The sequence below is a fragment of the Micropterus salmoides genome, unplaced genomic scaffold (assembly GCF_014851395.1).
Source record: "Micropterus salmoides isolate LMB-PRFRI ecotype aquatic unplaced genomic scaffold, ASM1485139v1 Ms_hic_scaffold_586, whole genome shotgun sequence".
Classification (NCBI taxonomy): Eukaryota; Metazoa; Chordata; class Actinopteri; order Centrarchiformes; family Centrarchidae; genus Micropterus; species Micropterus salmoides.
In genome coordinates this window covers 10,031-22,309 of record NW_024044333.1, presented here as the reverse complement: position 1 = coordinate 22,309, position 12,279 = coordinate 10,031, and the positions used below count along the sequence as shown (strand labels likewise).

The window sequence follows — 12,279 nt, the reverse complement described above, 5'->3', positions numbered from 1 at the left end:
TACGAATGCTCAACGATGTTTGATTTCCATTTGCACAAAACTACAAATCAAGTTAGCTTCCAAATGAAAGCATATGTCCTGCTAGATGCTTTCTGATTAAAGGTCCACAGGTCAGGGGCACAAAAAGACCACAGGTAGCCATGATGAGGATGATTGTGTCAAGGTTGAAGTCATATTAATTATTCTAGCCACCACAGGGACAACTGTGACAAAACCCAAGGAGAAGATATTGAATTGTATTATAAAAAATGTGTGACCAGCCTCAACGGATTCTTTGTGAGAGAAGACCAAGAAGATGAAAACACTGCAGGCAGGCAGCAGAGAGCTTTTCTCTGAGGGTTTGAAGTTAAAAGGTCATTTCGGTATTTTAAACCTGGGACATATTTTCACATATTTGGGGTTGAAATGGACTTTGTTGGAGAAATGTTTAGAATTAAGGTGTTGCTTGCAGCTACTCTGTGTACACAAAAAACTCTCCTCCCTCGTTTCCACCTTCCTGCAACAACTCGCCTCGTACGAGATTTCAGACTGAGAATTGTCCTTGAGCGAGACTTCAGTTTCCTGTTAAAAACAAAGGGTGTCACCAGGAGTCCCTTGTAGGGATCCTCTCCATGATATTGAACCTTTTATACCTACAAGTCATTTCCACATCAAAATATGCAAACAAATGTGTTTACAAATATTGAAATCATCCTTTAATAGTTGAACCTTTACAACAAATTTTTAGGACAACAAATGAAGATGGCCGATGCCCAGGACTCATCACCCGAGGAGCTTTCGTCCCCGGCATGTACAAGCTGCGCTTTGAGACGGGTTCATACTGGGAGAATCTGGGTCAGACCTCCTTTTACCCATATGTCGAGGTGAGCTTCAGTGTTTAGGATGCTGTATCATCTATATCCTGGATCAGGATATCACTTACTGTGCATGCACAACATGTTTGTAATGGGTTTGCAGTCTAACAACACTTTTAAAGCTTTACTTGTAGTCCTAACCCTTAAAAGGATCATCTTAGAATTCTTGCATCTTACTGCAGTTTAAGAACAACAACTCTTTTTTTAGTACTCAAATGTTTGTTAATGATTAATTAGGACGTCATTCTGCACCTTTAATGCTGCCACTGGCAATTATACAACTAATAGTCACCAGATAATGAATAAGTGTCAGTTGCATGTTACTTAAAAAATCATTCCTGGTTTAACCAGGCTGGTTTGTTTAGGTTTTAAAAAATGAATAGACGGAGATGGAAATCTTTATAAGCGTCTTAGAAATTGAAAGACACTGGATTTCTTAAAACAGATGGGCGTTGTAGTTTTCAGCAGACGTCAGAAGCTTCATCCTGTTGAAGTGTCCTGCTGGCTCAGCAGCTGCTTATGAAAACACTTTCAATGTGACCAGTGACCACAAGTCACACAACGCAGATTCAGGATTGATGCTTGAGCACGTTTTAGTTAGAAATCTTGCGTCAGTTTTGACAACAGTAATGTGTATCATAAAATAATATGTCAGTAGGTATCATCACAACATCATGATAAATAACTCCATGGAAAGCTGAGAGTCTGCAGCAACCTAATTATTTATCAACGCAATAGTTTGATTTGTAATAAACTTATCAGTTTGTATTTGTGTTGCTGACTTGTTTCCGTGTGTGTTTGTGTTTCCAGGTTGTGTTTACCATCAGTGACCCGGAGCAGAGGTTCCACCTCCCTCTGCTGATGAGTCGGTTCTCCTACAGCACCTACAGAGGAAGCTGAGCGCTCAGAGGACGACCGGCTGCAGCTTCAACGCAGTGTAACCAGGGATGGAGAGGGTCTCTGTTTTCTACAACTTGGACTTCTCCAGTTCATGTGCTTGTTTGTGTTTTGTCCAGTTTCAATGTTACCTGTGCTGAGTTTTAAATATTTTATTGCGATTGGTGTGATGCTGACATTTTAATCAACATACTGTAATTAATGTAACAGCAGCGGTGCATAGAAACATTAAAGGTCGGTTTTATCCCTTTAAGTTACTTATTAAATGCATATTTAACATTTATATCTTGTTATTTGATGTTTCATTTTACTTCCACTGCAAACCGCATTATTTTGGGGGAAACTCTTAATTTAGGATAAGCATGCAAACATCTTATTTATTCACTTCTCATTCAGACTGTATATCAGTATAAAGAGTAGGCCTCTTCAGCAACGGAAAGTATACAGCTCATAAACATGACTTTTAATGATGTCTTTGACACTAAGATGTTGACACGTTATATAAGAAATGTCACCGCGTGTTTTGGTAACACGAGCAGTTGAATAACTGAGTGCCTTTCTGTCTCAGCCAATCACAGAGCTGATGTGCTATGAGGACCCAGTGTTGGCTCTTTACATGCCGGAATGCAATAAAGCAATCTTAAAATGAATTACATACGACTACCTGCACTAAATTAGTAATGTATTTTGTTTTATAATAAAGAGTCCCGATCAGATCTAGGGGACATTTAGAATAAATATGATATCTTTTCTTTTACAATAATTTCCGGCAGGTTCTGTAAGAGAAAGCCTTTCGGACCTTTACATCACCCTGCCGTTGACATTTCACGCCGCAGCTCAATAACATTTGTAAAAGCGACACGATGAAGTTCAGGGGAGGAAATTGAAGGGAAAACGTTGTGTTTTTGGACTGAAAGACTGGGCAAGCGGTACGGGAAGGATGTCTCAGGTGCTGAGGCTTCTCTCGGCGGCCACCCTGCCTCTCTACCGGGCTGCCGGAGCCCGAGCGCGGCTCTCCGCGGTGACGGTAGGACGGCTTTTCACAGCCCGATACCGAAGCTCCGCTGCCCCGGTAAGAGAAGGTGGAGGTTTTCCGGATAACTGTTGTACAAGAAGTGTACACGTTTATCAGGGGGTTTAATGACCCATATTTGTTCTCCACGTGGGTTGGAAACCTAGATTTAAACTAACCATTCTTTGTCTAGAGGAACGTATATCTCGCTAGCGACTGCGTGCCGAATCCCGTTGCAAAACCATTCACTTTAAGGCGCGTCTGTTTAAAAACGAGATATCATTAGCAATGAAACTCAATTTAAGACCCAATCTGCCTGATTCTAATCTATTTTTCAATTCGGCATTAATCCGATCAAGCCAATTACATCGATTACATCATATTGACTTGTTCTGTGTGGGGACAGGAAGTTGCACAGTAATGTTAGCAGGGGACTTGATGTTACAGGCGAGGGGGCTGCAGCTCCACCTAAAACCGGGCACTTTTAAAAACCATCAAGAAGTGTGATACACAGGTGAGAGAGAGAGAGAACAAGTGTGAAGCGAGAGATGGGGTACATGTGAATACAGGCAGATGTGTCGATGGAGTATCTAAGTAATCCCATATTACTAAATTATTATGAGAAGTAACTAAGTAATCAGGTTGTTAGTCGTTAATAGTTTTATTCCGCTCAGTGGCTGATTCAGAGTCACAGCATGTATTAAGTAATTTATTTAATTACTATAGTAATGCCTCTCAGTCCTCGAGTAAATCATCATTATTCACAGTATAGTCCTCAATTCAGAGTTATTCACTAAGTACTTAGATCAGGTCGTTCCTGAATCGTTCCTCAGTAACTGCTCATCATTTTGTGAAGCGTTAGTGCGTCAATATTTCCCCATGTTACCCAGGTGATGATGTGTCTTTTATTGTTTTATCGTTCATCCCAAAGGTGCTTGATGGGGATGAGGTTAACTTGTTCTAAAAACATGCTGTAGCATTAAGATTTAAACAGGGAAAAACGGACCCAGACCAAAAGAGTGTGAACGAGATTGTCCACATATCAAGATCATTCTGAGCTACTTTGACCATGTCCCCCACATCTTAATTATTTCCACTGCTGATAGAGTCTAATGCAGTTCAGAATTAACTGGTCAGGTGTTTTAAATAAGTGTGACCTTCAGCGTGCAGTTGTTTACCTGTTCTAGGTGTTGGTCATATAAACCAGAGTCATGAGCTGTTCAGCAGACCCTCTCAGGTCGGTGTTTGTGGTGTGTATTCAGCATGCTAACAGTGTCTCTGTGGTCTTTTCCAGAACGTCGGTCGGACTCCAGCTGACTTCCTGTCCTGTCGCAGGTTCCAGGCGGCTCAGCGACGACTGTACTCCACTGAACCCAAAGGTGAGAGCCGCTGTGTGTCTGAAGAACAAAAGGTGGATTCAGGTGCAGTTCAAAAAAAGCAGCAAACAAAGAGAATTTGTGAACCCTCAAAGGTTTTTATTGATGCAACGTTTTGACCTAAGAGATTTTTATCAGGCAAGAAAAGCAGGATTTATATTCAGTCATGAAACCGCAAAATCAGTTGCAGAAACATTTTCCTGATAAGTTATAATTTCACTGAAAGCAGAGCTGGGTTGGAAACCAGAGAGGAAACGCTGGTTTGTCTGACAGATGTGTGATCGTGTCTGAGTTTCAGATGGAAAAGGAGGAGGAGCAGGTAGACCAGGTGGAGGGAAGAGAGGAGGAAGTGGCGGAGGAAAAGACTGGTGGAGCCGAATGCAAAAGGTAAAGTGAAGAAATGTAAATGTCAGCATGGATTCTAATGCCTGCACAGGTATTTTATCATATGATGATTAAAGATTTTTGTGGAGGAGAAGGAAACACTAAAAATAGAAGTTGGGCTTCTTTAGAGTTGCTGTTTTAACTTTACACAGCCAGTCTCTTTATGGTCAGTCCTGGGGGGAAATTGACAAAAAAATTGTTGGACTTATTTTGACCTGAAAAAAAGTATTGAATAGAAATTATGTCAAATATTATCTCAAGGCAGCTTGTGGGAAAAAATGTTTGTTGGCTTTATTTTAAATTCATCCAGTCAGAGAAAAGAGAAATATGTAAAGTGAAACCTTTTTCATAACAGCAGTAGGTGGCTCTGAAAATGCGATCTAGCAGCTGGATATCAGAAGAAATATTATTAAAGCTGCAACAATTAGTCAATAAATCCAAATTGATTAGTTGTAAAAGTAATCTTTTAAGCAAAAATGCTAGCAGTGCTTGCAGAGCTCGGTCCGGTGAATGTCCTGTTCCTCATCACCTGTTGGTCAGCCCGTTCAGACGTAACGCTCGGCTGTGTGTCTGCTGCCCCTCAGGGTGACTTCCCCTGGGATGAGAAGGATTTCCGTTACTTGGCGGTCACCGTGGCCGGACTCAGTTCGGCTCTGCTCTACTTCTACTTCAGAGACAACGGCAAAGAGATCAGCTGGAAGGACTTCGTCCACCGCTACGTGGGCAGAGGAATGGTGAGGAGCACTCGCAAACTGGCATCGGCTGAAAATCAGTTCTGAACATCCATAGAGATGAAGTGAAATGAATGTGGCTGAGTTTAAAGATGCATCATCCGCTGTAGACCTGAACACCTTGTAAAACAGGAGGCTGGAGCCCTGCTGCTTTTGGTCCTGCATTTACTTAAAATCTTCAGCTTCAGGCACAAATACATTGTTTTTAATTTAAAACAAAATAAAAATGTGTTTAAAAAAACATTTCTCTTTTTTTTTTTTTTACTGCGTAGGTGGAACGTTTAGAGGTCGTCAACAAACAGTATGTCAGAGTCATCCTGGCGCCGGGAGCCGACGCTGATGCGGTGAGACGAAACTGAAACACGACACAGAAATGAATTTTCTGCTAACTTGTAATGAAATTTAGTATATTTGTAATAATGTTTGCTGCATTTTTCCAAACATCCTGTGTGTAACGTTAAAATCAAGCTGTGAAAATGGGACCAGAAAAACATCTTGTATGAAATCAAGGTCAACAAATACTCATCTTGCCACACTAAATTCTATTTTCTGCTCTTCATGTATTTGAATTGTCAGCTGAAATGAATGTAACCTTCTGGATATTTGTCTGTATTGAAATTGGAATTTATTTTGGTCTGTAAATAATTACCACAAAAACGGCAATTACTCCAATCAAAGGAAAGCAATAAAATAGCATGAAGGTTTTCGACTGGCTCAAAGTCACATCATGAAATTTTATGCGAACTGCAGAGCTACGTTTGGTTCAACATCGGCAGCGTCGACACGTTTGAGAGGAACCTGGAGGCGGCGCACATGGAGCTCGGCTTGGAGGCGTCACACCGACCAGCTGTCGTCTACAGCACCGAGAGCGACGGGTGGGTTTAACACAAATATTAATGTTGCCAGTGAAACCAAAAAAAGAGGAATATTTCTACTTTTTGACAGTCGGAGAACGCCAGCAGGGCGTTTCCTCCGTCCCAGATGATAACGGCCCCCCTCTCTTGTCCCAGCTCTTTTCTGATCAGCATGGTACCGACCATGCTGCTGATTGGCTTCCTGCTCTTTACCCTGCGGCGAGGACCAATGGGAGGAGGCCCCGGTGGCGGGAGGGGCGGGCCCTTCAGTATGAGCGAGTCTACGGCGAAGATGATGAAGGACAACATTGAAGTGAAGTTCAAGGACGTGGCCGGCTGTGAGGAGGCCAAGCTGGAGATCCTGGAGTTCGTCAACTTCCTGAAGAACCCACAACAGTACCTGGACCTCGGAGCCAAGATCCCCAAGGTAAAAAATACAAGCACAGACTAACAGGGCACTACACTAGCAGGGATTTTACTAAATATTCACCTTGAAGCTGCTGTAGATGATTGTATATTCAGTCTAAAACAGTGAAGTCAGAGTGTGCTAAATCATTTAACATCCATATCTCCACAAGTCTTTGTTCAAACGCTACCAAAATCAACACAGACATTCTCTAGATGGCCGATATCAAGTGTTTCAAAGGGTTTTTACATCCGTTCAATGGTGAGTCTGCAGTGATATTCTGTATCGTGCTGTAACTTGTACAGTTTGCACAACATTTTTGTTTTTGCTCAGTTTTGGATCAAACGTCACCAAAATAATCGACAACACACCCAAAAGCAGCAGAATGATGTGTGATTTGTTTTTTTGTTTTTTCAGAGTGTGGTAAGCATTTTAGGTTTAAACTAACAAAAGTTTCCGAGTCTGGCACATGGGATGTCATTGCCGCAACTTCCACCAGTAACTCAGTCGATGAGTCAACTTTTTACATATCTGAATCTAAAAACGTGTATTTTTAATTTAGTTATATTTTAAGCAGCCAGGAAGAGTTTGGGATTGTTAACTCATTCACTCCTTATTTTATTTTAAATCTCAAAAGTTGAGATTGTATAAACCCCCAAAATGCCCCATCAGTTTGCCTTTACATCACTGACGATCATTTTTAAATCAGGCTCACTGTCTACAGTTTATTGATGAGTTAAATGTCTTGTCATGTGGTATCCCAGGGTGCTATGCTGTCCGGACCTCCTGGGACGGGGAAGACTCTGCTGGCTAAAGCCACAGCCGGAGAGGCCAACGTCCCTTTCATCACTGTAAATGGCTCCGAGTTCCTGGAGATGTTTGTGGGCGTCGGTCCTGCCAGGGTGAGTGAAGGAAACCAGATCAGATATCTGTGGGACCAGAGGAGGGTGGGGAACGTCCTCCCTGCCTCGTGAAAAACTCTCTGAGATAACCTTTTGGTGGATAGTTCAGGAGACATTTTCCTACATTGAGTTTTCTCCTCTGCAGGTGAGGGACATGTTCTCCATGGCGAAGAAGAACGCCCCCTGCATCCTCTTCATCGATGAGATCGATGCGGTGGGGAGGAAGAGGGGAGGAGGGAACTTTGGAGGTCAGAGTGAACAGGAGAACACTCTGAACCAGCTGCTGGTGGAGATGGACGGTAGGCTGGACATGAACTAAATGTGTGATTCTTCAGGTTTGTGAGGTTTTAGGTCTTAACCGCCCGTCTTTTGTTTGTTTTGCAGGTTTTAACACGGCTACTAATGTGGTGGTCCTGGCTGGAACCAACAGACCCGACATCCTGGATCCTGCCCTGATGAGACCGGGTCGCTTTGACAGGCAGATCTACATAGGTAGAGTTCAACACTGAGCAGTGATATATAATATATATATATGAGAGAGAGAGCGAGCGAGCTATTTCCTGGAGCCCCCGCTGACATGTGATATTCTGTCTACTGTAGAGCAAAGAAAAGCAGCAATCCTTCTAACTGAGAGGCTGGAAGCATCAGATGTTTTGTACTTTTACTGTGAAAAATGACCTTAAGGTTATCAAAATAGCCAAATAATTTTGTTGTTTCAGCTCTACATCAGTCGAGAAAGAAAATAACCTCTGCACGAGTAAAATGTATCCTGATAAAGATTCATTAGGGCTGTACCGAATGTCTTTTTTTTGGTTGTTGTTTTTTTTTTACATTTGAAGCGTCTCGTGAGGTTTTCACTCGTCATCACCCTAAAAATCCTCAATTTGAATAAAGTAGGTCATTGGATTAAATGAGTTAGACTTGAGTTAGAGAATTGGTTGGTTGCAGTTTGTAAACGTACGATTCAAAGTTGGCCCCATGCAGAGAGTGAATAAAGCGAGTGAGCGGCGTTACTGAGAACAAAACAATGAATCAGAGAATTTTTTTTATTAAATTAGTTTAGATTCTTTATTGTCTTTTTCAGGAAATTTGTTTCCACCATTTCTCCATACATAGCGTCACATTTAAACAAGATGAACTCGCCTAACAACATATCAAACGGCACATTTATACACAAATCAAAGATACTTTCTTACTTAGCGAGTAGGTTTGTTGAGTAGTGCCATGGCAGAGGGGGTAAAACTCCTGCTATAGCGAGCCTGTTTCCAGGCCCTGATGGGAGCAGAGTGAAGAATGGGTTCTGTTTTACTAAACAAAGTAATGCAACGTTCCCAGTAAAAGACCGTAGAAAACAAAATTTAACGTGTGTTCTGCACCACAGAGACGACACATTGAATAAATCAGCTTTTCCTCTTCCAGACTGACAAGATCTCAACTGAGCACGCAAAGCTATCCGCTTCATAGATACATTATATATAACACAATTTTAACTATATTCATATTCTGTTATTCTACATGTGCACAGGCTTGGTTTAGTCTGTATATCAACAGTTGTTTAATCTCAGCAGACGCAGAGTTGTAGAACAACGATTCAACAAAGATCCAAAGATTTATGGATCCTCTCCATCAGCCTGCTTCCTCCCACATCACGTAACTGATTCTCTCGTCTCCACTCAGGTCCCCCAGACATCAAGGGCAGGGCGTCCATCTTTAAGGTCCACCTGCGACCAATCAAAATTGACCCCAGCTTGGACAAAGACATTCTCGCCAGGAAGATGGCCGCCGCCACCCCGGGATTCACAGGTATGTGACAGCTACATCACAATGTAGTGCTTTCGTTAAGACTGTTAGAGACACGTAGGGGAATTTAAAATATGATAGTGTAGTCAGTCAGTTTCTTGCTCCACGCAACACCAGAGAAAAGTAAAATAAATACCTTTTTAGAAATAGTTGGAAACCCTTAAAAATCTAAAGTTTTTTTTCTTATGGCTCAAACCAGCATTTTAGAGCTGCTTGCAGAAAAACAATGTTGATATTAATAAGTATAACTAATGTGTTCAGTGTCAGAATTTTCAGATGTTTGACGGCTGTATTTTCCGCTGTGAATGAATCAGGAGCCGACATCGCTAACGTCTGCAACGAGGCAGCTCTGATCGCAGCCAGACACCTGAACCCGTCCGTCAACGGCAAACACTTCGAACAGGCCATCGACCGGGTCATCGGAGGTCGGTGTTTTTATTCATTCCCTGTTTTTGTTGTTCTCACTCTGCGTCATGATTATGTTCCCTATTTTAAAACCTTTCATGATGTAGAATAATAACATAACTGATACTGTCTGTCTGTGTGTTTGTTTTCAGGTCTGGAGAAGAAGACTCAGGTCCTGCAGCCCACAGAGAAAAAGACCGTAGCGTATCACGAGGCCGGTCACGCCATCGTGGGCTGGTTCCTGCAGCACGCAGACCCACTGCTGAAGGTTTTTTTTTTTTTTTCTGTTACTGCTGATGCACACGTTTATACTCTGTTTGGTACATCTCTGAAAATTTTTTAAACTTGATGTGAGTCAGAATAAAACTTAAATTAGTCTGTATTAAATATTATCCCAATAAAAAAAAGATGTTCATAAAAACACTCAAAATACAATTATTAAAATGAATTAATAAAAGTATAAATAGAAAATTAATAAGTGATAAAAAAATAAATTACAAATAATTGAAAATGCTTTAAAGAAAAAACAAGAAAGTTCTTATTTGTATAGCACTGTACATGCAATAACTTTACAACTTCAGGATTGAAAATGAAAATGGACAACAATAAACAAAATAAAATGTTAAAAACAATGGACGCAACAGGAAATTTCAAAGACGCTGACAAAGGTGGACTACCTGAATTAAGAGCAAGATGAAAAAGAAAGGTCTTTAATTTCTTTTTTTCAAAAACAGAGAGTTTTCTGTTCTAGGATCTAGAGTGAGGACGTAGCAGGTTTCTCCTGGGAAACATTATTATAACTTAAAGACAGTGAGCGGAACAGCCAATTCTGAAAATGTGCAATTTAATCAGAAGTAAAACTGAACAGGAAAGTTGTGAATTGATTGAAAGGTGTTTTTTTTATCAGCTTGGTTGCTTTTGTTGTTGCTCTTTTGACCAAGATGCAGTTCTATTAATCACCTTCCCAGATAAAGTGATCTAATGTACCCACTGCAGAGCAGAGTGGTGACATGTCTCTGCTGTGTGTCCAGGTGTCGATCATCCCGCGGGGGAAGGGTCTGGGTTACGCCCAGTACCTGCCCAGAGAGCAGTACCTGTACACCAGGGAGCAGCTGTTCGACAGGATGTGCATGATGCTGGGAGGCCGCGTGGCCGAGCAGGTCTTCTTCGGCAAGATCACCACCGGAGCTCAGGACGACCTGAAGAAGGTCACACAGTCCGCCTACGCTCAGGTACACACACACACACCTGCTTTGATCCTGGATTTAGCAGTAGAGTGTTTTTCCTGCTGTGACACCGGTGCCTCCTTCCTGCACCCCCCTCCAGGTGGTGCAGTTTGGGATGAGTGACAAGGTGGGGCAGGTGTCGTTCGACCTGCCCCGGCAGGGTGAGATGGTCATGGAGAAGCCGTACAGCGAGGCCACGGCCGAGCTGATTGACGAGGAGGTCCGAGAGCTGGTGGAGCGAGCGTACCAGAGAACCATGCAGCTCATTGAGGACAAGAAGGAGCTGGTGGAGATGGTGAGATACGTCATGGGTGTTACCTGGACCTCTGCGTAAGTTTGGTTCAGTTTTTTACCATCTTGTTACTCAAAGGAGAAGAAAAGTTCCAGAGAAGAAGGAGACGATGGAACGATTTGTGAAATGTTGTGGAAGGTGGAGAAACACAAAACTTGTGTTTCATAAACGTCTTCTAATCAGTTTTAACACTTTGAAGTACTTTATTTGAGGTGTGACTATTTTGTTGCTTCGGAGGTTTGAGAAGGATTGTTCTTTTGATATTTAGTTGCAGCATAGATAAGATGCTTGCCTTTGGTGTGGGAGACCCGGGTTCGATTCCCACTGTGAGACATCCACCATTGTGTCCCTGAGCAAGACACTTAACCCTTCGTTGCTCCAGAGGCGTGCGACCTCTGACATGTATAGCAGTTGTAAGTCGCTTTGGTTAAAAGCGTCAGCTGAATGTAAATGTACATTCAGTAATATCAGCTGATTTTTAAAGGATTTAATTTTAGTTTTTAGCAATGACCGTTGTCTTTTTAACTTAAGAGATTCATGTAATAAAAAGACTTTTCTACCAAGACTGAGAAATGATTAAAAAAAAAAACGTTAAATAAAATTTCCGCCTTCTCTCCCTTTTGCTGATGAAGTAGCAGTAAAGTATTCATCCCTGACTTCTTCTTCAGGTGGGGAAGCGTCTCCTGGAGAAGGAGGTCCTGGACAAGGCGGACATGTTGGAGCTGCTGGGCCCACGGCCGTTCGACGAGAAGTCGACGTACGAGGACTTTGTGGAGGGGACGGGGAGCTTCGAGGAGGACACGAGTCTGCCTCAGGGCCTCCGAGACTGGAACCAGGAGAGAGGAGAGGAGGCCGAGGACACGAGCCCGGCTCAGGACAAACAGCAGGCCGTGTAGAGTCCGAAAACTGAAGAGAAACAAGCTTTATATCCAGCTGCAAAAAAACAACTTAACGCTGACTCACAGTTTCACAGAGCCTGGGAGGTGTGGGGGGATTTTTATAATATAGATGACCAGCAGCAAGGTCTCAGTTTCATCCAGTTTGTCCCCTCAACACTCTCAGATTTGATTTTAATTTTGGACCGAGACATTTGGGTTTTGTCTGTTCTAAAAAAAGATGTACAAAAGAGAAAGAAGAGGG

At 42.2% G+C, this 12,279-nt stretch overlaps 2 protein-coding genes across 2 annotated transcripts; both read left to right on the top strand.

The window, feature by feature from the left end:
- Positions 1-698: 698 nt before the first annotated feature.
- On the top strand, positions 699-2,034 carry LOC119889672 (5-hydroxyisourate hydrolase-like; the record flags this gene model as incomplete). The annotated part of the gene is made up of 2 exons (XM_038700465.1): positions 699-863; positions 1,665-2,034. Coding segments are annotated over 2 exons (255 nt in total), but the record flags the coding sequence as incomplete, so codon positions are not given.
- A 518-nt stretch (positions 2,035-2,552) lies between these two features.
- LOC119889671 (AFG3-like protein 1) lies at positions 2,553-12,042 on the top strand. The gene is made up of 16 exons (XM_038700464.1): positions 2,553-2,823; positions 4,058-4,142; positions 4,438-4,526; positions 5,108-5,257; positions 5,527-5,598; positions 6,005-6,129; positions 6,265-6,535; positions 7,279-7,416; positions 7,562-7,715; positions 7,801-7,908; positions 9,094-9,219; positions 9,531-9,641; positions 9,774-9,889; positions 10,653-10,853; positions 10,948-11,142; positions 11,808-12,042. The coding sequence occupies exons 1-16, from the start codon at positions 2,692-2,694 to the stop codon at positions 12,033-12,035; spliced, it is 2,301 nt and encodes a 766-aa protein (XP_038556392.1). The 5' UTR covers positions 2,553-2,691; the 3' UTR covers positions 12,036-12,042.
- The last annotated feature ends 237 nt before the right edge of the window (positions 12,043-12,279 follow it).

Coding starts and splice junctions, on each gene's coding strand:
- LOC119889671 (XM_038700464.1), top strand. CDS start 2,692: ATGTCTCAGGTGCTGAGGCTTCTCTCGGCGGCCACCCTGCCTCTCTAC. Junction 2,824..4,057: donor ACCGAAGCTCCGCTGCCCCG/GTAAGAGAAGGT, acceptor GGTCTTTTCCAG/AACGTCGGTCGGACTCCAGC. Junction 7,417..7,561: donor TGGGCGTCGGTCCTGCCAGG/GTGAGTGAAGGA, acceptor TCTCCTCTGCAG/GTGAGGGACATGTTCTCCAT.